Source organism: Lutra lutra, chromosome 8, assembly GCF_902655055.1.
Source record: "Lutra lutra chromosome 8, mLutLut1.2, whole genome shotgun sequence".
NCBI lineage: Eukaryota > Metazoa > Chordata > Mammalia > Carnivora > Mustelidae > Lutra > Lutra lutra.
In genome coordinates, this window is record NC_062285.1 from 138,982,026 (window position 1) to 139,005,744 (window position 23,719).

General features: G+C 59.4%; 1 protein-coding gene across 5 annotated transcripts in view; it reads right to left on the reverse strand.

Annotated features, from left to right (window-relative positions):
• The window catches only part of SCUBE1 (signal peptide, CUB domain and EGF like domain containing 1), a 134,624-nt gene that overhangs the window by 20,428 nt on the left and 90,477 nt on the right, over nucleotides 1-23,719 (reverse strand). For all 5 annotated transcript variants that reach the window (XM_047743349.1, XM_047743352.1, XM_047743348.1 and 2 more), the window contains 4 exons: nucleotides 15,061-15,177; nucleotides 8,676-8,798; nucleotides 6,363-6,479; nucleotides 4,700-4,822 (listed from right to left, as the gene is read on the reverse strand). In XM_047743349.1, coding sequence (XP_047599305.1) covers nucleotides 4,700-4,822; nucleotides 6,363-6,479; nucleotides 8,676-8,798; nucleotides 15,061-15,177 — 480 coding nt within the window. The remainder of the gene's footprint in view (nucleotides 1-4,699; nucleotides 4,823-6,362; nucleotides 6,480-8,675; nucleotides 8,799-15,060; nucleotides 15,178-23,719) is intronic.

Consider the following 23,719-nt stretch of genomic DNA (forward strand, 5'->3'; position numbering starts at 1 on the left):
TGAGGAGTGACTGCTATGGGCTTAGGGTTTCTTTCTGGAGTAACGAAAATGCTCTGAAATTCATTGTGGTCGCACAGTTCTGGGATTATATGAAACACCACTGAACTGCTCATGGGGGGGTAGGTGTAGGACATGGGAATTACAGCTCAGTGAAGCCACTACTAAAAACGAAAAACAAAAGGAGGCAAGACAACACTCGGTTGGATTTACAAGAACTGTCCAGGCTGGAATCAAGTCCCCCTGACTGGCCGAACCTCTGACCATCTCTAGGGCACGCTCGGTTGCTCAGGATCAAGGGTAGCTCTGTGTACCGACCACTGCAGCGTTCAGCTTCGTGGTGGTACGCAAACGGAGGTTTACTGCCCGTAACTGCGGCTCAGAGGCCACAGCACGAGGGACAGAAGTCAGAGGCCCTGTTTCCCGGATCATCATGCCGCGTGGGCTGTGCTGACCGTGATCCCTAGGCAAGGACTTCCAACAGACAGCACAGAGACACGGACCCGTGGAAGAGGCATGTGGATTCCGCCGCAGACACACTGCGTTTGCCTTCCCACTATGAGGAGGAGCCAAGGGGAGCAGTCGCGGTGCAAGCCCCCTGAGGATGGTATCCCAGTGAAGCCAGGACGGCCCCCTGGACCCACCAGACCACCTCACATGGGTGTGTGCGAATGTTTCCTTCAAGACCACTCATTCAGGGGGTGGGGACAAGCTGGCTGTGGTGTCAGACGATGGGGTGAGACTCTCCCGGGCCAGCGGAGGAGGTGAGCGGTTCAAGGCTCACCTGTAGTCGGCAGAACCCTGGGTGCCATGTGAAGACGAAAACAAGCCCTAAGGGACCCTCTGGGTATCTCCAGATGGATTTCTTTTTTTTTAAGATTTTATTTATTTATTTGACAGACAGAGATCACAAGTACACAGAGAAGCAGGCAGAGAGAGAGTGGGGGAAGCAGACTTCCCACTGAGCAGAGAACCCGATGCGGGCTCGATCCCAGGATCCTGAGATCATGACCTGAGCCGAAGGCAGAGGCTTTAACCACTGAGCCACCCAGGCGCCCCTCCAGATGGATTTTATGGGTGATAAATTGTGCACTCATAATAGCAGATTTACTTTCTGGATGAATCGAAGCAGTCACTTGGGAAAAATGCTGCGCGTATAGGAGCTAAACTACTACTAGGTCTTGCGTCCCTTATCTGGGATGACTCAACTTACTTAGTCACATGCAGCACCTTTTACTGGGAGGGTTACTCATAGATCACTCAGAAGTTCCACTGTCCTTCTACCCATATCCCTTGGGAACACAGAAGTGGATTTTTCAGAACTTACTAGGAAGTCACAACTTACAGACCGTTGACTGCCGTCCTCGACAGAACCCCGGAAGCGGATAGCGCACCTAACCAACCATTTCCCAAGATTCTCAGGACGGGCAGAAGGTGATACACTGGGACGACTCTCACCCAAGGCCACTGGAATAATTCTCCCTGATGTTTGCAACTACTGACTTCCACGCGCTCCCTGGCAGACCCCTGTTCTCGGTTCTTGGGCTCATGCTCTCCCACCTTATGTGTTTAAGGTCACGCACCACTGATCGGCTCCATTATGCTTCCCTCTCCAATAACTGGCCTGGATCTGGGCCTTGCTAGTGAGAATCACCATTTGAATTCTTTAAATCAGTCCTCCCATGTATTGCTAGGGAAATGGATATTGAACAGCGATATAAACGTCACACAAACCTTATTAACACGACACTGGCTGTGGACAAACACAGGAATGAAGGAGAATGCCCATGGGCTGGGGGAGGCAGATTCAGTTATCTTGCAGCGTAGTGGGCTGGTTCTCACAACGACACCACAGACAAAATCCCTACAGCTCCACTGGGGTAGATCCCATGTGTTATATGGGATCTGGCTCGTCAAAGTCCCCTGGGACCACAGCTGACAGTTCTGGGGGGCTACTAGTCTGTTCTAGGTGCATGGCTTCCCCAACCCCTCAGTGAACGAGGCCTTCTTGCAAACGATCTGAGGACAGAATTCCCTTCTGAGGGACACATATGAGCAGATCATGGAGGCTGTTGGTCCCACCCCTAGGAACGGGGCAGCTCCAGCTATCATCAGGAAGGTGTCCCTTGCTGTGTGCTATAAGACAGCCGATGGTGTGGGGTGGGGGACATCCGGGAACAGGTGGACTTCCTAGGACAAGCGCTCAGGGGAACAGTGAGACCTTGGATTTTCTTCTGACCAATCAGGGGGGTCGTCACTGCCAGCCCTTCCCTTTGGACCTGGATTCACAGCAGAGGTGAGGGGAGACAATCCACATTGAGGTTACAAGGGAAAGCAACCTACACGCTGATGGCAGACTGAGGGAGTTGGTGGAAACAGTCTTCTTGGTCAGCCCTGGGAACTCTTGGGTCCTGGGTCTGGAGGGCCTTTCAGAACCTTTTTTTTTTTTTTTTTAAGATTTTATTTATTTATTTGACAGACAAAGATCACAAATAGGCAGAAAGGCAGGCAGAGAGAGAGGAGGAAGCAGGCTCCCCGCCGAGCAGAGAGCCCGACGTGGGGCTCGATCCCAGGACTCTGGGATCATGACCTGAGCTGAAGGCAGAGGCTTAACCCACTGAGCCACCCAGGTGCCCCCTTCCAGAGCCTTCTAAGAATGCTCTAAGTCATCCTGTCTGTCTCAGTCTTCCCACATCTAGTACCCAGAATGTTAACTGCTCTATGTAGTCACCAAGGTCCTAGCAGATGACTTGGGAGAAACGGGATAAAATCACACTGACTGACAGTGACCAACAATCAGACTCTTGGTGCAGGGTCAGTGGCCGTGTGAGGACCCAGACAAGGCCTAGTGGCCGCTCCTGAAGCTCTGACGAGGGAGGGATGACCGATAAGGTGCTGAGGACAAAAGCGCCCCTTCCCCATATGCCCAGAGAAAGCCTGCTGGTCCGACAGCTTTGGTAACAAGTCTACACGAGACCCAGCACAACCTCATTGATCGGCAGACACGCTTCTGAAAGCCAATCCATCCATGACTTTCCAGGCTCGGAAAGTCAGCTAATAGAAGGCAGATTCACTCAGTGCAGGCTCCTAAGACGGGTCAACCCATTCAGCCTTAGTACCCAGCATTAGCCACGCTCCTGGGATGCGCCCCACTTAAAGCTGCCTCTCCATCATGGACAGGCTCCTTCCTGCAACTCAGGACGAGACCAGTGGTGGGCTTTGCTGACCAGGACTGCCTGAGCAGCCCAGCAGTCCTTACTGAAGTAAGCAATACTTTCAGCATAAATTTTATATCAGATGCTAAGTGATGGGATCCATTCTTCAATACTTTCACTCATTCATTCCACAAGTATTTACTGGGTGCCTATGCTTGCCAGGCTCTGTCCTAGGTGCTGGGGATACAGCAGGGAATGAGACCGGCAAAAGTCTCCGCTCCACTGTGGAGAGCAGGCATATGCTGTGTCTAGCCGCCTGAAGTACTATGGGAGAAAAGAAAATGAGGAGGCAGGGCATGCTGGGTGGGGTGCAGGGAAGGCCTCCCAGAGCAGACAGCGACAGGGGTGAGGAGCCCTCCAGGCCAAGAGGGGAGCACCGGCGTGGCCATATCCGTTGGGGGTGGGCAGCAGCCTCAAGGGCACCGAGGTGGGCGGGCGGGCGGGTGAGGGAGAGGGAGAAGGCCATCAGGCCAGGGTCCAGCAGCCTTTGGGCCATTCTAAGAACTCTGGCTTTGCTTCCACATGAAGAGGAGTCATGGAAGGCTCTGAGCAGAGAGAGACACATTCTGAGTCAGATTCAGCTCTTGGGGGTGCCTGGGTGACTCAGTCGGTTAAATGTCTGACTCCTGATCTCAGCTCAGGTCTGGATCTCAGGGGCGTGAGTTCAAGCCCTGTGTTGGGCTCCATGCTGGGCATGGAGAAAAAAAAAGTTTAAAAAATAAAATTGAAGGCTGGCTCTGGCTGTCCTGGGGATGTTAGGGCATGGCAGGGCAAGGATCTAAGAGCCATTTCAGGGCCGTGATCACAGCATCCATAGCAGGCCCGGCATGCGGTGGGTGACCATGTGTTTGTAGAACCAGGGAATGTGGGGGCTGTCCAGAACTTGGCCTGGAGCTGCACCAAGTTCTCCGGAGCCCACAGCAGAGGACACAGGAACCCTGGGCTCACTGGGAGCTCCCTTCCTCTTCCCCTTCTGGATCTTGTGGGGCCGGTGGCCTGGGCAGGTGGTGGGGCTGTGGAGACCCAGGGGCTCTGCTCTAGACCTTGATGCCATAGCAGTCCGAGCAGCCACCTCCTTTCCTCCCCCAGGTTCCAGGGCAGGACCAGGGACAGACGGGGGAGCCGAGGCCTCTGTGCCCTCTGAGCTTCCAGCTCCTCCTAAGCCCACAGCTCTGGCCACACTGACCCTCAAATCCTCACCTCTGTGTCCCCCTCCCCCTGAAGGTCCATTTCTGTGCCTCTGGAGGACACCCAGAGTGCTCTCCCAATGATGTCCCCTCTTCTTCGGCAAGCCCTCCTTCCCGTTAGCCCCTCTCAGCAGCAGAGATTCCCTGCCAAGATCACCTCTCCCTGCAATGGTCACCCCAGGCTCACCCCTCCCAGAGAGGTCACTGCCCTTCCCATCCGGGCACCTGGTGGGAGCGGGGGGGCTAGCACCCAGGCCCTTCTTAAGGGGTCCCAGCGATCGCCCACCCCAGGGCACTCACCCACACAGTCCTTCCTGTTCCAGTGGAGCCGCCTCCCCGGGGGGCAGATGCATTCGTAGCTGCCCTTGGTGTTGACGCAGCCCTGGTCGCAGCTCCCGTTGTTCATGCTGCACTCGTCCACATCTGGAAGCGCAGGCGGGAGGAAGGGCATCAGGGCCGGAGGCTGGCTGGCAGGGCAGGGCCACCCAGGACAAGAGGGCCAAGACTCCCCTGACCCTGCGGGCAGCTGGCCACACATGAGATGCAGACAGGTGGCCGCACCCGTCACACGCAGGAGCGCTCATCCCCGAGGCTGATGGACACAGACGGCAGCCCCTCCCCATCCCCCAGCGGTTTGCAGAACTCCTGCAGCTGCATCCGAACTGGGAGGAGGGCAAAAGGCAGCACAGAATTCAAGTGGCAAGCAGATCTTGTGAGGCAGGAGTTGCGAGTTCTCTCTTGCTGGGGCTTTGGACAGGCCGTTTCCCTCTGTGCAACGCGCCCTGGGGTGAGAGAAGCCACCTCCAACCCTTCCCTCGCTGGCCACCAGGGAGCCAGAGCACCCGCTGGAGAATGGGAGACGGACTGGGCCAGGCTCATGCAGGGATGCTGGGCTCTCAGGTTCTGGGCAGCCTGCAGTTTGGGAGCGGCAGGCCCAGTGGAGCCAGTGCCCAGGTTTTGGGGTCCTTCCAGAAGAATCTGTAACCCACTCCAGGAGCCCCTTCCCCCGAACACCAGCTGTGCTCCATCACTTCATGTCTCACCCTATCTGACCTCCACGGCTGCCCAGCAGAGGGAGTGTGGTCACAGGAAATAACACTCTAGGACCTCGGGGCCATTCTTGGCTCCCCCACTTTTCACCTGCCAGGCCCACACACCTCCAAGTCCCATCATCTGTAGCTAAACACTTCTAGAAACTTCCCCTTCTCTGCACACTTCCCACCCTGCCCGAGCTCAGTGGCTTTGACTCCCATGCCTGAGTGGTCTCTCGACTGGTGCCCTGGGTTCCACTCTCCTAAACATGTGGCAGCTAGAGTGATCTCATGACCTGAACATGCCCACATCACACCTCTACTTAAGCCCTCCTTCACATTAGGAAGAAAACCCAAGTCACCTGCAGGCCTCACAGCCCTGCTTCCTCTGTCTGCACTGCGCACCACATTCTCCCTCCCTCCCGGGGCTCTCCCTGCTGCTTCTGGGTCCCTCTGTGCTACCTCAGTGCCTTTGCATATGCTGATCCTTCTGGCATCCTTTCCCTCATCTTGATCTAGAAGATCCTCCTTTAGGAACTCCAACCCCCTCCCTACCCCCCGTCTCCATTTGCAGCCTTTCTCTGTCATCACCCTCTCCCACTGGGACGAATCCTCTGTGGGATTCTGTGTAGTGGCCATTCCCCGTTCTGGACTGAGGTTCCCTTGCAGCTGCCATTTCTGGGGGCCTATGCCCACAACCTGGCCTGAGGCCTGCCACCTAGCAGATACTTGCCACTCCCCACCCCCGTCTTCCCACCTTTGCTCTCAGCTGAGCCCCTCTGCCCACCAGAACCTGGCCTTGCTTTAAAGTCTCTTCCAGGCCCTCTGGAGTCAAGGTCGGGTTCAGGGTGTGGGGTGGGTGCAGCAGAGGTGGCCATGCAGCCAGGCGCGTGCCTCAGGGGGGAGGTGGCCCTGGCGGGCGGGCTGCAGACCTCCGCAGTGGGTCGTCCCATAGAGTGTGTAGCCGCGGTGACACAGGCACTGGAAGCTGCCCGGGGAGTTGATGCAGATATGGTCGCAGGTCCGCTCGAAGGAGCACTCGTCGATGTCTGTGTGGCCACAAGGAGACAAAGTGCAGGGAGGAGTTTCAGGGTGCGGTGGGTGGGCAAGGCCTGTCACTCACGCAGTCTCTCAACACACAGCTGCACACAGACAGTCCCTGAGCCCTGAGGCTCGGGGCACAAGCCAAGTGAATGTCGGCCTTCCGGTCATGGCCCGGTTTTCCAGTCTGTCTCCAAGAACCTTATGTTTCTGGGTTAGAAGCCATTTCCCATCTCTTCGGGAGGAGGGCAGACTGGAAATACTCTGGATACAAGGTCTGACGAATTTTTGTCATTTTAATATCTCACATTCTATTGTGATCAGGAGTATTTATTTATTTATTTATTTAAAAGATTTTATTTATTTATTTGACAGAGAGAGATAACAAGTAGACGGAGAGGAAGGCAGAGAGAGAGAGAGAGAGAGGGAAGCAGGCTTCTTGCTGAGCAGAGAGCCTGATGTGGGACTCGATCCCAGGACCCTGAGATCATGACCTGAGCCGAAGGCAGCGGCTTAACCCACTGAGCCACCCAGGCGCCCCCAGGACGAGTATTTAATCTACAACTGCAGGAAACTGAGAGGGGCTTGCTTGAGGAGACAAGTGAACTGGGACACAAAACCAGGCCTTGGGAGCCTGACCACAGTGTGTTTTCTAGCCGCTCCAAGAGGTCTCTTGAGAAAACAAGGAAAACAGCTCAAAGAGAAAATGTATGGGGGGGGGGTGATATGCTACCCATGAGGGATAACAAGAAAGCCTTGATGGTATATGAAATTTGATTCTGAGCTTCCTGGCAGCTAGGGTAAAAAAGGAAAAAGGGTCACAGAGTGCTGTTACGGGAAAGGAGGAAATGAACAGCATGCTCATAGAAGACAAGTCTGTCCTGGCCATAAATTCTGAGGAAAATGGCTCTCATGGGACAGCTGATGGGGGCTCCCAAGGGCAAAACAGCCACTGACCCACCTTTCCATGGGCACCGTTGTTGGAGGTCATTCTTTGAATATATTAGCTTATAGGACTATACACATTGATGATATACGCGTGTTTGTAATAATTCTAGCACAAGGAAGGAATCACACTGGGGTGCTCAAAGGAGGATGTGATCCCTCCCAGCAGGGGAATCTGGGAGGATCTCCTGGTACTGGTGGCACCTGGACTAGACTTTGACGGTAAGACTAGCTTGGAAGTAAGGAATGGAAGTAGGGGAAGGGCACTCTGAGCAAAGGCCAGGAGGGGGCAGCACGGGGCCTCCAGGGAGTGGAGAAGGCTGGCTGGAGCCCAGAAGCAAAAACGTCATGGCCCCCTCCTCAGCGGTGGCCCTCTGGTCCCACGGGGCAGCTAGGGGTATAAAGTCAAGGGCTCCCTTAGCCCTCCACAGAACTTGGCGAGGCAGTTGGAGAAACTAAGTCAAAGTGCAGAGGAGTCTGGAGACGTGACGTGCTCCCAACGGCCCCAGGTGCTAAGGGGAGGACAGAGCCAGGAGACCCACAAGGGAGGAAGAGGCCAAGTCAGGAGGAGGCTTGGGTCACAGGAAGCATCCAGGACAGGCTGGCCCCAGAACCCCCTCACCGGTCTTCTGCTCTTGCCTTCCTCGGTGTCCTTGGGAGAGCACATCCCTTGTCCCTGAGGGCCAGTCCTGAGCGGCACAGATATGACGAATCGGCCATGTGCCGTCTGCCACCCCTCTGGGAAAATGCCTATCACCAGTGTCTCCTCCCCCAGGAAGCCTTCCCTGACCTCTCTTCCCACTGCCCATCCTCTGGGCTCTCACTGCATCCTGGATGACTCCTGGCTTCCGGCCCAGACCTCACACAATGCCTCTAAGGCGCCCAGGAACCCTAAGGACTGCGGGAGAGCGCCTGCAGTGTGCCACGCCGTCCACCAGGTGGCAGCAGCCCACCTCCGGAGCCTCTGGGGGTGGGGGGCGCCACCAGGAAGGACAGGGTGCTGGAGCGGACGAGCTCTGCCACCGGCTCACTGTGGCACTGCCCCCTGCCGCCCTCCCTGCACATGCACGCGCGCGCGCGCGCGCACACACACACACGCTGATGCGCCTCCAGGCCTTAGTTTCGCATCCATAAAAGGGGCGAGTTGGACTAGGTGACTTGAGGAGAAGGTGGAAAGGCCAGTGGGGGCTGGCTCACCCCGCCCTTGCCCCCCCACCCCCACAGGCGCCCGCGCAGGCCCGGAAAGGGGTGGGGCTCACCTTGGCACGTCCGCTCGTCGGTCAGCAGCTTGTAACCCTTCCGGCAGCCGCACTCGAAGCTGCCCACGGTGTTGCGGCAGAAGTGGTCGCAGCCCCCGTTGTTGGCCAGGCACTCGTTGATGTCTGCGGGGCACCCAGCGGGCAGGGCGAGGCGAGTGGGCTGGGCTGCCAGGTGGTGGGGCCCCTGCCTCCACGACTCCCTGCGCCCGCTGGCGCCCCGGCCTCCTCCGGTCCCCGCATCCCCATCGGAGTGGCCCAGGGGCCTGACTCCCAGCAGCGGGGGGCAGGGCGGGAGGCTGAGTTACACTGCCACCTGCGATTTTGTGAGCGGCGGCATTGGTGGCAAAGAGGGGAGGGAAGTGATGGCTGCTGTGCGGGACAAGACGACAGGGATGGGATCGGGACGACACTCGGGGAGGCGGTGCAGCCTGGAGCGGGCTGGCTGCTTCCCCATGGCTGTGACCTGGGGTGAGCTACTGGGCCCCGGAGCCTTGGCTCCCCCGCCTTGGAAGAACACCATGAGGAGCCGACGAACTAGTGGTCCGGGGGTGCTTGTGCTGAGTGAGCTCTCAGTCCGCAATCTGTGGGATTACTGCCCATTTTGTGATGGGAGACAGAGGCTTGGGAAGGTGACCGGTGTTCCCTCTAATGCCGCTTGTTGGTCTGAGCAGTTTCTAACAGGCTGTGGCTGGACCCTGGGAGGTCGCCAGGCCTAGCCCCATGCAATAAATGGCCCCTCCCAAGCAGCCTGGCCAGGAGGCCTCTGCTTGCATATCTCTAGTGATGGGGGGCTTTCTCCCTCACAGCATGGCCTGCTGCGGATGCATCACAAACGTCCCCCCGACTCACTCGTGAGTTCCTTCCTGCCCCGCCTCGGCCTGCTTCTCTGGGCTTTGCTCTCTGGGCTCCAGGCCAGCCTGGCAGACTGTGTCTTCAGAGACCTGTCCCTGAGGTGCTTCTTCTGACTCCACCGTTCCTCCTGGGCCCCGACCCCAAGGCTCCCCATGCTGACACGACCCAGCACGTACTAGCAGAGCTTTCGGAACGGCGTTCTCACCCTGATTTGGAGGCGCGGGGAGGAAGCGAAGGAAACCAGAAACGACTCCTCCGAGGTGGTCATTGGCCATGTCTCAGCAGAGCTGCTGACTTGAACCCCTACCCCCCCTGCGCCTGCCCTGAGTGTGAGGACCTGGGCGCTCTGTCCTGTGCAACTGGCACCGCCGTACGAGCAAGGCCCACCTGCCTGCCTTGTGCTGAGCCCCACGGAGGGGACTCTGTCCCACCCCGGTGACTCCAGATGGTGGATGGCGCCTCACTTCTTCTTCCGCAAACCAAACAAGCTAGACCCGACATCTGCAGGACAGTCCTAAAGCGGTGTGCCCAAAGAATGCTCCCCAACAGCAAAACCAACCCCAGCTGTGGTCCTGAGCAAGGCTGAGGCGCCCCGTGCGCAGTCCTCAGAGCCTCTGGGAGGGGATGTGGCCTAGCCCAGGACCACAGCAACCAGAGTGGCTTTCCTGGGGAGCCCCTGCGTGACCAGGCGCTGCGGGGTGCCAGGGCACCCAGCGGGCATGCTGCTGCATCTCCTTGCCCTTGGTTGTCCTCCTCCCCACCACAGGCACTTCTACCCCAAAGACCCACTCTGTTTGCATGTTCTGGAGACTTTGGCACCAGGAAGGTGGCAAAGGAAGGGAACCCCAGATAGTCCCCAATGAGGGGGGCCTGTGGGTTATCAGATCTGCCCCTGAATCCTGGCTGTGCCGCTGCCTGGTGACTGTACCCCACTGAATACAATAGGTGCTCTATATGTGCTCACCAGGGTGATCACGAAAAACAATAATTTCTCAAGTCCGGGAATTCTGCACACGTGTATGTTCCAGGAACAAAAATGCCTAAGGGTGAGCCCAGACCCCACAGCAGGCAGTCAGACCTTGTGGTGCTCATAGTACCTACTGGGCACTAGCTCATGCTGGTGCCCAGGCCAAGCACTTTCTGTCGAAGTCTTGTATGATCTTCAAAACACCTGGGGGACCAGATCCCCCATTCTACAGAGGGGATCACAGCTACACGTAGCAACCAAATTGGGGCCCAGCTCCAGCTGTCTCCAAAGACAGGCTCTCTAGAGCACCATGCCAGCCCCACAGCCTCCAGAGAGTGGACATTAAGTTCAGTTGAGGGCCTGTCCTGGGTGGAGGCTTAGGCATCTCTGTCATCCTCTCTCCTTGGGAATTATAGGAAGACGGGGAAATTTCTAGCTAAAAGCCTCTGGCAGGAGAACGGAGACCTGTCTTAGCTCTGTCCCAGCCAGCTGTGTGATCCTGGGCAGGGAAACGTGCCTCTCTGAGCCTCATGTTCCCCATCTGTGAACTGGGCTGGGAATAGCTGCCTCTCACAGACTAAATGTGCGGAGGGGGTCTGCCTCCTCAGGAATGCCTCAGGCCTTCTGGAACCCCCAATGCTGTCCTCATCCCCATCTGGGCCCATCAGTCGAGGGGCTCTCACGACAACCAGACAGGCCAGGGGACGCATGCTTGCTTGAGGCCAGGCTGGTGTGGCGGCAGCCTGGGGGTAGGAGTGGGAGAAGCACCCCTCAGCTCTAGCCAGGGTACAGTCACACAGCCCCTGGACCTTCATTCTGATGGGAGCCTGGGGTGTGGCCTCTGCCCCTCTCTCCCCTTCTTGCCCTTCTAAGGCTCCTCTCTTTCCTCACTGTGCTCACACTGGTCCTGATCCCGTAAGACAGCCGGCAGACCCCTACCTGTTTACAAGTCTCCCGTGGCCCCTGGGCATCCCAGGATGAAGGGCCAGCCCCTTTCTGTAGGCTCTTCCCTGGGCATCCTGGGCCTGGGTGTCCTGCCTTCCCCTTTCTGTGCGCTTGGCTTCTGCCTCCGCAGCCCAGACTCCGGCGGCCTTACCCAGGGCGGCCCCCACATGGCCTGTCCCTGGAAACAGCTGCCTCCCTGGGAAGCCTTCCCTGACATCCCCTCCAGAGTTGGCTGTCCCCTTGTCATGGACACAGATGGGGGAGCTGGCTCCTGTCTGGGGCCCCCGTACCCAGTATGCGGCCTGCACTGTGTGACTGCCCACAGCGTTCACTGAGGGGATAAAGAATGAAGGAGTTGGAGTGGCTGAAAGTAGGGTCAGGGGAGGGAAGTGGGGGTGGGAGCTATAGGAACACACAGAAGGACAATGGTTCCTGCTCCCTTCTGCCCATCCCACTGTGGGGGCACAGCACGGCACCCCAGGGGCCATGTGGAGCGCTTCCGGGCGGGCATGGGCTGGAGTTGCCCTAGAGCAGCCCTGTGGGGAGGGCGTGCTGCTGGGCAGAGGGCAGGTGAGGGAGAAGAGGAAACAGATGGTGGGTGGGAGTTCTCCCAGACCCTTCTGGAAGGTGTTGGGAGGAGGGGCCAGTGTCTCTGAAGAAATCCAGGTTCCAGCTCTGGGAGTCAAGGCCCCAGACCTCCCCCCTCTCAGACGGGCCGATCAGCAAGGTGCCCCCGTCCCAATGTCAAGCAGGTGCAGCAACTAACAGGGGGCCTTGAGGCTGGACCCCTGCACTATCCACACTCTCGAAACAGAGCTTAGGACACACCCCCGATTGCGCCACGGCTCCTGTGTTTCAGGCTGAATTACCCCCACTTTCCCATGTATGTCTCCACCTGCCGTGTGACCCTGTGGACCCCGGGCCTTCAACTCCGGATTTTCCAGGACCTTTGTTACCTTCACCCTCAAGCCATTGGTCTTGCTTCACAGTGGCTTGTGGCTTCCAGAATACGCTGAACCTTTGAAATCACTCCTTTGATGTCCCTCCTGGGCCCTTGCCAGGACCAGGGCTGTACGCCCACTGCGGAGCCGAAGCCTTGGGGCCGGGAATTCCCAGCTGGGCTGGTCCTGCCAAGTGCCTGGGCTCTGACCTGCGTCTCTCCAGTCGGCCCCAGGGAGCTCGGACTGTGTGCGCGAGGCTCTGAGACACCAAGCCTGGAGGTCAGCCTTCATTTTCCAGTGTTCTCTGATTTGAAGACATGATGCAGTTTTTGACTAGTCCCATAATCCTTAAATTCTACCTCCAAGATTCCAGATATCCGGATATCAAGGACAGTATCTCATCTCTACTACTGTGGCCAGCACCTGGGTCAAGCCATGTCATCTCCAGCCTGGGTGAAGACAGCGGCCACCTCCCTGCTCTTCCAGACTCTGCCCAGAGAACCCCGTCCAAGCTGTGGTCAGGGACTGGCTCAAAATGGAAACTCGAGCTGGTGCTTTCCCTGCCCGGGAGTGTCTGGGGGGCTTGCCAAGGTTTGGAAGAATGAAAGGCCCAGCCCCCCAGCACACAGCCCCTATACCATCTGGCCTGGCCTCCCCCACGTCTCACATACCTGGGCATCCTGGACCCCTTTGGGTCCTTGCACCCTGGGCCACGGTGCTGCTGGAAAGGCCGCCAGGATGAATGCCGCTCCCCACGGCCTCCCAGCCCCGGCGCAGGGCGGGCTCCAGTCCTTGCCTGCTGCCAGGCTCTACGTCTCCATCCAGCACCAAGCAGTCAGTGACACGTGTATAGCTCGTGATTTTAAAAACTGAGAAACTGTCTTCTGCATCCAATAGAGGATCTCCAGGGACAGGGAAGCTCTGGTTCATTCACCTGTCTCCCCAGCCCCTGCACACGGGGGGAGCCAGGAAACCCCATCTGGTGCAGCAGTGAATGAGACCTGCCTGCAGGGCAGACAGGGGAGGGGGTCTGGCTGAGGGCAAAGGGCTGAGCAGGGGCAGCCCTTGTTAAAGGGCTGGAGTGGTTCAGGAGGAGCTGCGGGAAACAGGGTGGGGGGCTCATCAGGGTGGACCTCCAGCTGTGGGGAGCTCCCCTCGGCACCACCCGTCCCCCAGACATGAGGTGGAGGTGGGGCGGGGACAGGTGCCCCCCAGCCTCCCAAAGCCCGGGCGGGGGCAGCACAGTCCCCCACAGGTGCTCTGCTGGGGCATGGCTGTGGCACGGAGAGCTGGGCTTCTGGTGCCAGCCTGGCCTCAGGTCAGGGACTGAGCTGTGCCCGCCCCTGCAGTCCCGTGCCTGAGAGGGAGGCAATGTGGTCCAACTTTACCCTCTTCTGCTCCAGCGCTGAGGGCACGGGGCCAGGCCTGTTGTGTCGCTGCCAGCTGTGGGGACGCCTGGGCCTGCAGGGAGCCCTGGCCCGTCCCCCTGGCATTGAGTCCACGTGTTGCGGCTCGGCTCCAAGTGGGCCGAGGAGGGACTACAGAAGGGCTTTATTTTCAAATAAACAGGTGGGAGGACTGTTATTTCTGTCAATAACCCCTAGTTTCTTCCCAGCAGAGCAGCTAGGAAGGGGAAGTCATATGCTATCTATTTTTACAGGCTTGAAAATAGCCCCCCTCGGACTATTTAAAACCTACGGAAGCCTCCGCTGTCCGCATCTTCACCCACCGGACTCAGGGAGTTCAAGCCCCTCTGCCCTTCCGCTCGCTCCCCTCCAGCCTGGCCGGCTCCCTGGCAAGGTGGGAGGCAGGGGCCCATGGCTGGGGGGGGGGGACTCGCAGGGCCAGCCTGGCACAAGGGGCTGCCCCTCCCTCCCTTGCAGGGGCACTGGCGGTCCCCTCTACTCCCTGCCCAGTGGCCGGGGCTGCGGGGTGGCCCTTCAGTCTCCAGAGTCCTGACAGCTCTGGCTTCTCTGCTCCCCTTGCTGCTTGTTTCCTGAAGGGGCCCTAACCCCCCTGGCCCCCGGAGGCACGCAGGAACTCTGTGGGGGTGAGCCAGGGAACCAGCAGGAACGGAGGAAGGCCTACCTGCTCTCTTCCAGAGGCTGGGAGACTGGCCCGTTCCCACAGGCTTCCCCTCATCCTCCCAGAGCCTCATTTCTAATTGCAAATGGAGGTTCTTCTGCCTCCCCAGTTCCCAGTTGACAGCCCCCCCCGTGTCACTCCTCCAGCGACATGGACACACAGCGTCCGCATTTTTCTATCGGTGGGAAGAAGACAATCCCATCCCGGTACAAGGAGACGGGTCCTTCCCAAACCTCCCGGGGTCGTGCTGTTGCCCCAGCTCTGCCGGATTCTACCTCGAGGTTGAGGATGAAGAGATGGCCGACGCCCACCTCTGCCCCACCCCCCACCCAGGGCCACAGTGAATCACTGTGGGCCCAGGAGTTCCTGCAGTGAAGACACCGCTAGCCTAGCACAGCGGGCAGCCCTTTCCTTGGACAGCAGGACCCTAACTTGAAACCTGGGTAGTGCCCTGGCGTGGACCCTCCCTCTTGTCGGTCTCTCCAGCAGAAGTACGGCTGACCCCGGACTCCCCCCTGCCATCCCAGGCAGCCATGGTCACACGTGCAGCGCGAGCATGCAGCCCCCACCCCTGCCTGAGTGGCTCTGAGCTGACCTTTGCACGTCTTCCCGTCGGGCTGCAGCGTGAATCCCACGGGGCAGCTGCACCGCACGCCAGTGGCCGTGTCCCTGCAGGTCCGGTCACAGCCTCCATTGTTTACCGCACACGTCTCTGGGGGGGGGGGGAGGGGGAGAGACAGAGATGTTCAGTGTCCTCCGACAGAAGCCACCTCCTTTCTCCACCGGGGGGGGGGAGGACCAACTGAGACAGGAGACCTGAATTGGAGTTCTGGCTGATCCCCTCTAGCTGTGGGCTTCCCCAAGCCTCAGGCTCCTCATGTGTAAAATGGGAGAATGGCACCATTCCTGTGGACCTGCCGGTGAAGCCCACTGCGATGATGATGGTGGGTGGGTCAAGGTCTGAACGCTCCAGAGGGTTGTGCTGGCATAAAGGTCATTGCCAACAGGTCCGAGCTCCTGAGATCAACGTGGCTGGTATCTAACTGCCTAGGGCTAGCTTCTTAAACCCTTGTCCTGCCCGGACTTGGATTCCAAACCCAGACTCGCAGTCCCTGGGGCTCCCAAACTGGTCTCAGCATGGACTGGCTTGTGGTCCTGGCTGTGGAGTTTCCGGGGGGGGGGGTTCCCCGAGCCCGCACACCATCCATCACCTTGATGAGACACTCAGCTCAACATCTGTTCTCACTGAGCCGTAAGCTAAAGGCGTCTGGTTTTTGTCCACTTGAAGCTTGTCTAGTGTTTTTTTTTCCCCTTGCAAATTCAAAGGGCCTGGAATGGCTGGGGCAGAGCCTAGGTCACCGAACCCGTCGTGTGGTGAGAATGATCCTCCCCAGGCCTGGAGAAGGGACTGGCAGAGCTGGGTCACCAGGGTGCAGGTGGCCTGCACACGGAGGAGCCCATTTCTGGGCCTCTGGGCCTTTCGACCTGGGTTTCTTCCGGAGCAGCTGTGTGCTTTGATCTTGTGGGAACTGTGCCTGAATGGGCTTCTCTTTTCTCTTCGTTGTTGGGAACTAAGGAGTCAAGGCCACATCTTTTAAAACCCAAAACTCTTCGCCTGCCTACGTTGGCTTCCTCTGGGCACCTGGCCCCGTGGACCTTTTCCCTGAAGGTTCCCCCTAATTGGTTTATTGTCTGTCCTTCTTGGCTGTCTGTATTCCCAGAGGTGTGATCACTGAATACATACCCCAGTAGCCAGGAGTCCCTGCTGCTCATTATACCAAATTCATGATACCTTTGCTTTGAACTTCAATTTGTGTGCGTGCGTGTGCGTGCGAGGGTTGGGTGGCAGGGCGGGGGGGGGGGGTTAAATCTGGCTTTCCCTTCTGTGTGTACATCTGCATCTCTGTGATCCTGCCGGGTGGGGGTGGGGCATAGCAGGTGTCGTCCTGAGTGTTCTGGACACAAGGGCTAGGGGTGGCAGAGGGCCCCCAACCCTTCTTCCCGAGGCTGAAGTCTTCACCATGATAGGATGAGTTGCAACTACTTGTGAACGGCAAGTCTCCCTGCCTCTGACTCCTCCTGGCCTGTCTCTTTGTGTGTCTCCACGAATCTAAGACCCCCCAGCTGGGTGTGCACAGTTCTGTGAGTTTACCTGCCTGTGTATGCGCTGGCCCAGTGGCGTGGAGGTCTCTCATGGGCTGGTGTCACCAGGCCCAGCTCAAAGACCACCTCTGCAAGGAGCTTCCCAGGCCTGAGGTGCAGAAAGAAGGCCACCGCCCTTCCCTGTACTAGGGTGGCCTTTGTTAGCGGGAGCTGGGCTCTGCCTGGAGTCTGGCCTGCCCGGGCCCTCTCATCTCCCCACCGGCCTATTTACTGGGACAGCGGAGGCGGGCAGGGCAGGGTGTGAGCTTTGCCCTGTTGCTCACGGACCGACCCAGGTAGGCTACCCCCCGGGCTGGACCGCGGCACCCGCACCTGGCAGGTGAGGATAGCAAACATTCCCTCCAGGGCCGGAGGTGAGGATCAAATGGGTTCCCTGCTCGAAGCGCTTGGTCTGGGTCCTGGCATGTATGTAGTAGCTGCTCCACAAATGGCAGCTGCCCCTCCTGGGTTTCTAACCAGAGAGGAAATCCCGCCTCCCAGCCCCACATCAAAGAGCCAAGGCGGGCTCCAGGTGCCTTTTCAGCCTTTCATGTGGGGAGCCCCTCTGAGGACCTGCCTGCTCCCCAGGGACAGGGAAGTAAGGCTCAGGCCCTGGAGAACTGGGACTGGAACATAGCTATGACCTTACTCGGGGACAGTGACGGCGACTGGGCCTCTCTGTGGGGAGGTGGGGTGCGGCTGTGTCCCTGAGAGATGGACCTGGCCAAATGGGCTCCTGTTGGCCCTTCACATCCCTGGGGTTCTGGGGGGACTCAGAACTTGGCCTTCCAGCACTGATGGGACTCAGCACACACAGGTCAGGCGGAGGCCAGGAGGGGGCTGGGGTCCGCGTGGAGAGTCATCCACTCTCTAGCTTCTCCCCTGCACGGTCCACACGTTTCATCTCCTGTGTTGCCCTAGACAACGTCTGGGGCCTAAACTTCACGTTCTGAGTGAGGGGCGAGGGGCCCCCCAGGGAAGGCCCTGTGGGCTGTTATGGGTGCTGACACCATCACTCCACAGCACTTGGTTATGGCGGGTCCCTTGTTCCAGTCCCAGCACAGCCCTCTAAGCCTCAAGTCCCCCAGACTCTCAGCAGCTCCCTCCCCTTCCACCTCCCTGGCAAGTAATCAGCCCAGGGTTGTGCGTTAAGTGGCAGAGCTGGTGGGACCTGCTGGGTCCGACTCCGACCCACCTGACGGCCTGAAATCTCTAGTCCCAGCTTCGGACCCTACAGCGCCGGCAGGCACCGCTCTCCACATTCCACCCTGACGCCTCCTGTTCCAGCGCTCCGGCCTCTGAGCACACCGCCCCCTGGGGCCCCCAGGCCTGGTCTTGGTACTTCTTTAGCATCTGATGCCAGTCCCTGCCCTTAGCAGCTGCCGTTCTGGGCCCGACGACCAGAGTCTGCCTTTGTGACATTCACAGCCTTGCCAACCGTCCCTGTCTTCCCGGCCACTGCCTCCCTCTGGGTAGCCGGTGCCTCCAGGCTCGTGCAATAACGCTAAGAGCCAATACTTGCTGAGGCCAGGGCCTGCGCTGGGTGGGGGGGCAGTGCACCGAGCAACCAGCCTCCAGCCTGTTCTCTATGCTGCCCACGCCACTGCTCCTGCCAGGCCCCTAGCATCCCCTCAACAGCACAGGGTAGGTGGCTGTGTCCTTCTGAGGACAGCAGATGTCCACGGCACCATGTGAGATGCACAGAAAGAAGGATGACAAAGTCTCCCCAGTCCTTTGGGCTCAAGTCAGGTTCGGGGAGTGAAGTCTACAGTTACAGGATGCACCGGCCTGGGTGGCACTGGGAGCTTTGTGCCTGGGAGTTTCCAATCGGAGGCTGCTGGGAGCTGCTGAGGGAGCTCCTTGCCTTGGGTGGCCATTAGCCTGGGACCCTCGCCCTGGACCGCTCTCTCTGATGGCCTCCAAAAGCAGCCTCACCTCCCTGCTTCCCAAGACTAGAGGCACCCAGGCCTGGCACTGGGTCACCACTGTCTCAGATGCAGACACCAGGCAGCCTGTCCTCTCCTCTGACTGCAGGATCCCCCAAATGGTGGATGTCTGTCCACCACCACCACTGTCCAGTGGTGCTGTCTCGGCACTCAGGGTCGGGGTGCACATGGGGTGCCACTGCCGCCCTGTGAGGCCGCACCCCATCCAGGAGCACGTGCGCCAAGGGAGGCCGGAATCCAGGTGCCAGGCCTTCAGGGGTGCGAGGGGGAAGAGGGCAAAGCCAAACCCTCAGATTGCTGTCCCAGGGAACTGAAGACTTTCTTTCTGGACTCCGAGAGCCCTCTAGTCTCTCCCAAAGAGCTACTGGGTCTTTCCAGAGCCTCTCCTCTCCCACTGGGGGGAAAAGGGGAACAACCCCCCCACCCAGGACACAGTCCTCTACAGCCGACAAAGATCTTCTCATCTATTGGCCTCGCATCAGCCCCAGAAGTTGGCTTCTTCTGCAGGCAGAGAAACAGAGGCTCAGGGAAGTTCAGGGACTTGTCCAGGCAGGATCAACTACCCATTGTGACATCCCATGCAAAGTAAAAATGAAGGGCCCTCGCTCAAATATTGAAGATTTCAAGACAGAGGCAACCAGACACTCAACCAATTGGGGGCCCTTCTGAGAGTAGGGCCTGGGGCAAGTGTATGGGTCACACATCCGTGAAGCCAGCCCCGTGTCTCAGGTCTCTCCATTACTTAGAGAAGCCAATATTTGGACCCAAGGTTGGGGGCCTCCCGCCGGATGAGTGAGCCAGACCAGGCCAGAGAGCCAGGTGTGGTCGGGGGCCCTCCAAGCAGCTGGCAGCGGGGCAGTGGAGATGGGCATTCATGGTGCCTGGTCTCCTTCCCAGCAAAGGGGGCCAACTCTTACCCTACGCGGCCAGGCTGGAGGCAGGGGAAGCTGGGCACGGGGTAGGGGTTAAAGCAGGAAGGGGCCTGGGAGTAAACCCCTTTTCGGCAGGTAGAAAAACCCTGCATGTGTCACAGGCCGGTCTTTGGTCTTTTCCCCACAGAGGCAGAGCAGATGTGAGCAGATGTGAGCGGGGAGGCCAGGCCTGGGCTGGGACGGCGGGCTGCTCTTTGAGTTGGAGCTGCCTGCTTGCTCTGCCCTAGGTCGAGGCCAAGGTCCGGGAAGGCCTGTGGACAGTCTCAGTCGCACAAGCACAGGGGCTGACAGAGGAGCTGTGGGGTCAGAAAACGGGGTCGCACACCTGGCCCCGGGGCCTCAGGCAAGCCCGTCGACTCCTGGAGTCTGGGCTTCCTGACATGTGACATGGAAGTGATGGCATTTACCACGGAGTTTGTGCAAGGCCCAGACAAGTACGGACATCATGGTGCTTTGTAAATTGTCCCAACAGTGACCACAGGCTTGGTCCTGGACCTCCGCATGCAGAGTCTTAGCACCGAGTCTGTCGCAGCTTCATCTGAGCTCCTGCTCTGGTGGCGCAGATATGCCTTAGAGAGTCCTCGGGCGTCTGGAGACCTCAGCTTGGTGGAGCAGCAGATGGGTTTCCTGCTCTGTCTGAACACCAGTTTGGGAAAGCTGACTCCTGGGCAGCTGAGACAGAGGAGCAGATCTAGAGATGCATCTGACACTGACCCAGGCCTCAGGGCAGACAGAACGGGGCCTGGACTCTACTGGCCCAGGAGTCCAGGCCCCACCACCCCCAGCTCACCCCATCGCATCCAAGCATGGGCTCCACAGATGGCTCCCTTGGCCCAGGCCCGTGTGCCCCTCAAGACTCAGAAGGCCCCTCTGAGTTCTCCTGAGCCCCGCTGGCTCTCCCAGGCCCCAGGCTTCTGTTCGGGTGGTTGTCTCCCCCAGAGACCACTCACTCCCCAGGAAGAGCTGTGTCACAGGGACCCCATGCCCAGCACAGGACCGGTTTCTGCTGAAAGAACAAGCCCCTGGAGGAACGAGGTGGGGCGAGGTGACCAAGCCCCGGCCCTATGCTGGGCACGGCAGGGGGAGGGAGCCCGATGAGCCCACCAGCACAGAGGACCTTCGAGTGTGGCCGCACCAGCCAGAGGCACAGGCACTGGGTGAGGAGGACGCTCACATGGGCTGACGGCAGGCTGAGCAGCGTCCCCTGGCTGAGAGCACCCTGAGGAGAACTGGACGTGGGTCCAGAGGCCCAAATGCCACACTTAGTTCCCGATGCGCTGGAGGACTTTAGGCAAAGGATCCTCTGGTCCCTGGGCTGTGGCTCTCCCCGTGTTGTGACTGGGAATCCCAGAAATCCCAGGCTTGTCTCCAGGGGACGGGTCAGGCCCTGCTCCAGAGGCTCTGATTGGTGGCTGAGCTGTGAGCCCCAGGACCCACAGAGACCCTGTTGGCCCAGACATCTGCCCTGTCCCCTGCAGGCCACACCCTGGTGGCAGGAGGAGCCCAAAGCTCTTGCTGCCACCTGTCCAGGCCTCAGTCAGGGCTGGCCCACCTGCCCTTCTGCCACTAAGACCAAGGGAAGCCCGCTGGGAAGAGGGGTTAGGCCCTGGCTCTCCCTGCCCAGCCGTGGAATCTCTGCCTTTGTGCTCTCCTCTCTCAGCTGATTCCTGAGCCGTCCGTGGCTCCTATCACTTTGGGATAAAAGCCATGCTCCCTGGCAGAGGTCTGCACACTGGCCGGGCTCTTCTTCACGGCCCACCTCTTTGTGCCGGCCCCACTGACCTGTGGGGCCCGTAGTGGGCCTTGCCAGCAACAGATGACCCTCTGGCACAGTGAGCCTGCTGGTTTTCTCGAAGTCCCCTGGGCAGGTGACAAGGGTCGGGCCCCCAGCCCCTCTGCAGGGAGTGGGGAGCAGGACTCATCCCTGTCTGCCGCCTGCCACCCCTGCTCCTGACCTCACTGCCTCCGTCCTCTGCCCAGTGACCCTGCTCGGCCTCGGCTGGCGGATGCCCACTCCTGAGAGCCGTCGGCAGAGAGTGGCTCTTGCCCGTGCGGGGGGAGGCACCATGAGGGCTGGGTGCTGGGTGACTTTGCCCTGGGGGCACCTGGGGCTCTGAGGGAAGCTGGGCCCTGGGGGACACCCTGGGGAAGCAGGCGCGGGGAGCCAGGGTGACAGGATGGCAGCCTCAACAGGGAAGGGGCCCAGGCCGGGTCCCAGGGGAAGGGGGAGAGGAGGCCTGGGGAGCCCCGCTTGCCACCCAGCACTGTTCTCTGTCACATCTGAGGCCAGAGGACCCCTTGGCCCGTGGTTCTCAAAGGGCCAGGCCGACCTTGAGGTAACCTGTGGGTTCTGGATGCTGCCTCTGCAGCCCATAGTGGGTGACCATGCGACCCAACCTGAGCCCTGTGCTGACTCCAGCCCAGCTGTGTGGAGGAAACAGGCCCTCAGGCCCGCATCGCCCCACCAGCTCCATCTACCTGGGACTTGGCCCTGCTGAGGGCAGTTTGCTGTCAGTGTCAGTGGAACTGTCTTCTGGAGGCACTGGGCAGGCCTGTGATCTCAGGGGTGACACCCTCTCACGGGCCTGCCTGCTGGGTGGGATTTCCATACCAGTGCTCAGAGAGCAGGACCCTTCTGGATCTGAGGGATGGTGCCTGGCAGTCTGTGGCAACAGGCGTGGGGGCCGCAGGCAGAGAAGAGGCTGACCAGGAGTGAGACGAGCAGACCTTGGGGAAGTTTCTTCACCCAGAGCCACAGCAGCGAGACTTCTCCTGGCTTCTGGCTCCTGCCTTCGCTCTGGCTACTAAGGGGAGGGGCGCTGCGAGCACACAAAGAGGGGCTCACGTGCACCCTCTTGTCGGAGGCCATCCCAGGAAGGAGAGCGTGAGATCGTGACGCCCATTCTATAGCAGCCTCATGAAGGCCCAGTTGGTGACCCTTCCTCGGCACTGCCTTGCCCCTCCCACCACGTGGGACCTTCTCAGAACACCCACCACCAGTAGCGAACGCCCTCTGAGCCCTCACATGCCAGGCGCAAGTCCCCTGCCCACCGTTCTCTGGAGGGAGTGTAGGGTGGCATCGTGCGCAGAGCAGGCCCATGTGACACATCCCTGAGCCTCAGTCACCTCATCTGTGGCCTGAAGGGCACCCTTGCAAGTTGCTGGCAACTTTTCCATGTCCAGGTAGCCAAAGACTCAGCCCAGACGCTGCTCAACAGAGGCGAACCTTGTTCCACATTCCCGATGGCTGCCGGGATTCAGGGAAAGTTAGGGCAGAGGATAGCCTGGGGCTGAGGGAGGCAATGCCCAGCATCCATGCGCCCCTCTTCCCCCTCTGACCTGGGGACTTCCTGGGGCCAGGGAAGCTGGCACATGGATCCTGCCTTCCCTCTCCGAGTCCTGGCCTGTGAGCTGGGCAGACCTCACGGAAGGGTCCAGATTGCAGGTGCCCGGCTGGCTGCTGAAAGGCCCTCGTTCACCTCGCTGGCTCTTTTGGCCTCCTCTCCTACGGCACCACCACCTCCAACCTGATTGCGGTCAGGCGGGCCCCAGGCTTCTCATCTCAGGGCCTGGGCCCAGCATTCCAAGGCCCCTAGGAAAGCACCAATGGCCTGGGCAGGGGAAGGCAGTAAGAAAGAACGGAATATGACGGGGCAGTGCCTTGTGCCCTACGTAAGCCAGGCGCCCCTCATCGAACATCTCATCCGAGCTGCTTCAGAGTACAGACTACAGCACCCCCTTCCAGCAAAAGAGAAAACCAAAGCTCAGAGACGTGAGGTGCCCCCGGCCTGGAGACGATGCTGGTCACCGGGGAAGTCAGGACAGAGCCCAGGTCTGGCCGCAGAGCCTGGGCCTGGACAACAAACTGGAAAGAATCAGTCAGCAAAACTCCAATCACGTACCTCTGAGAACAAACGCACGTTCTTCAAACAAAGGTACCGCCTGAGGAGCCACCCGGACCCACCCCAGCTTCCTTGGGACAGACTCGGGAGTCTCACTGCGGGAAGCCCTGAGCTCTGGCTACTCCTTGGTTGAGAGGCAGCTGCCGACGCCTGGTCTGCAGCCAGCACCGGGCCTGCCCTTGGCAGAGCCAGCCAGCCACCCTGGAGGCGAGGGGAGCCAGCAGGAGCAAGCAGCAGCCAGGAAGGCTGGGCGGTCGCCGGCCCAGGTGGCTGGGGCACGAGGGGAGCCGTGGGTGGCTGAATGGCGCTCCTGGTCACTTCCGCTGTTTCTG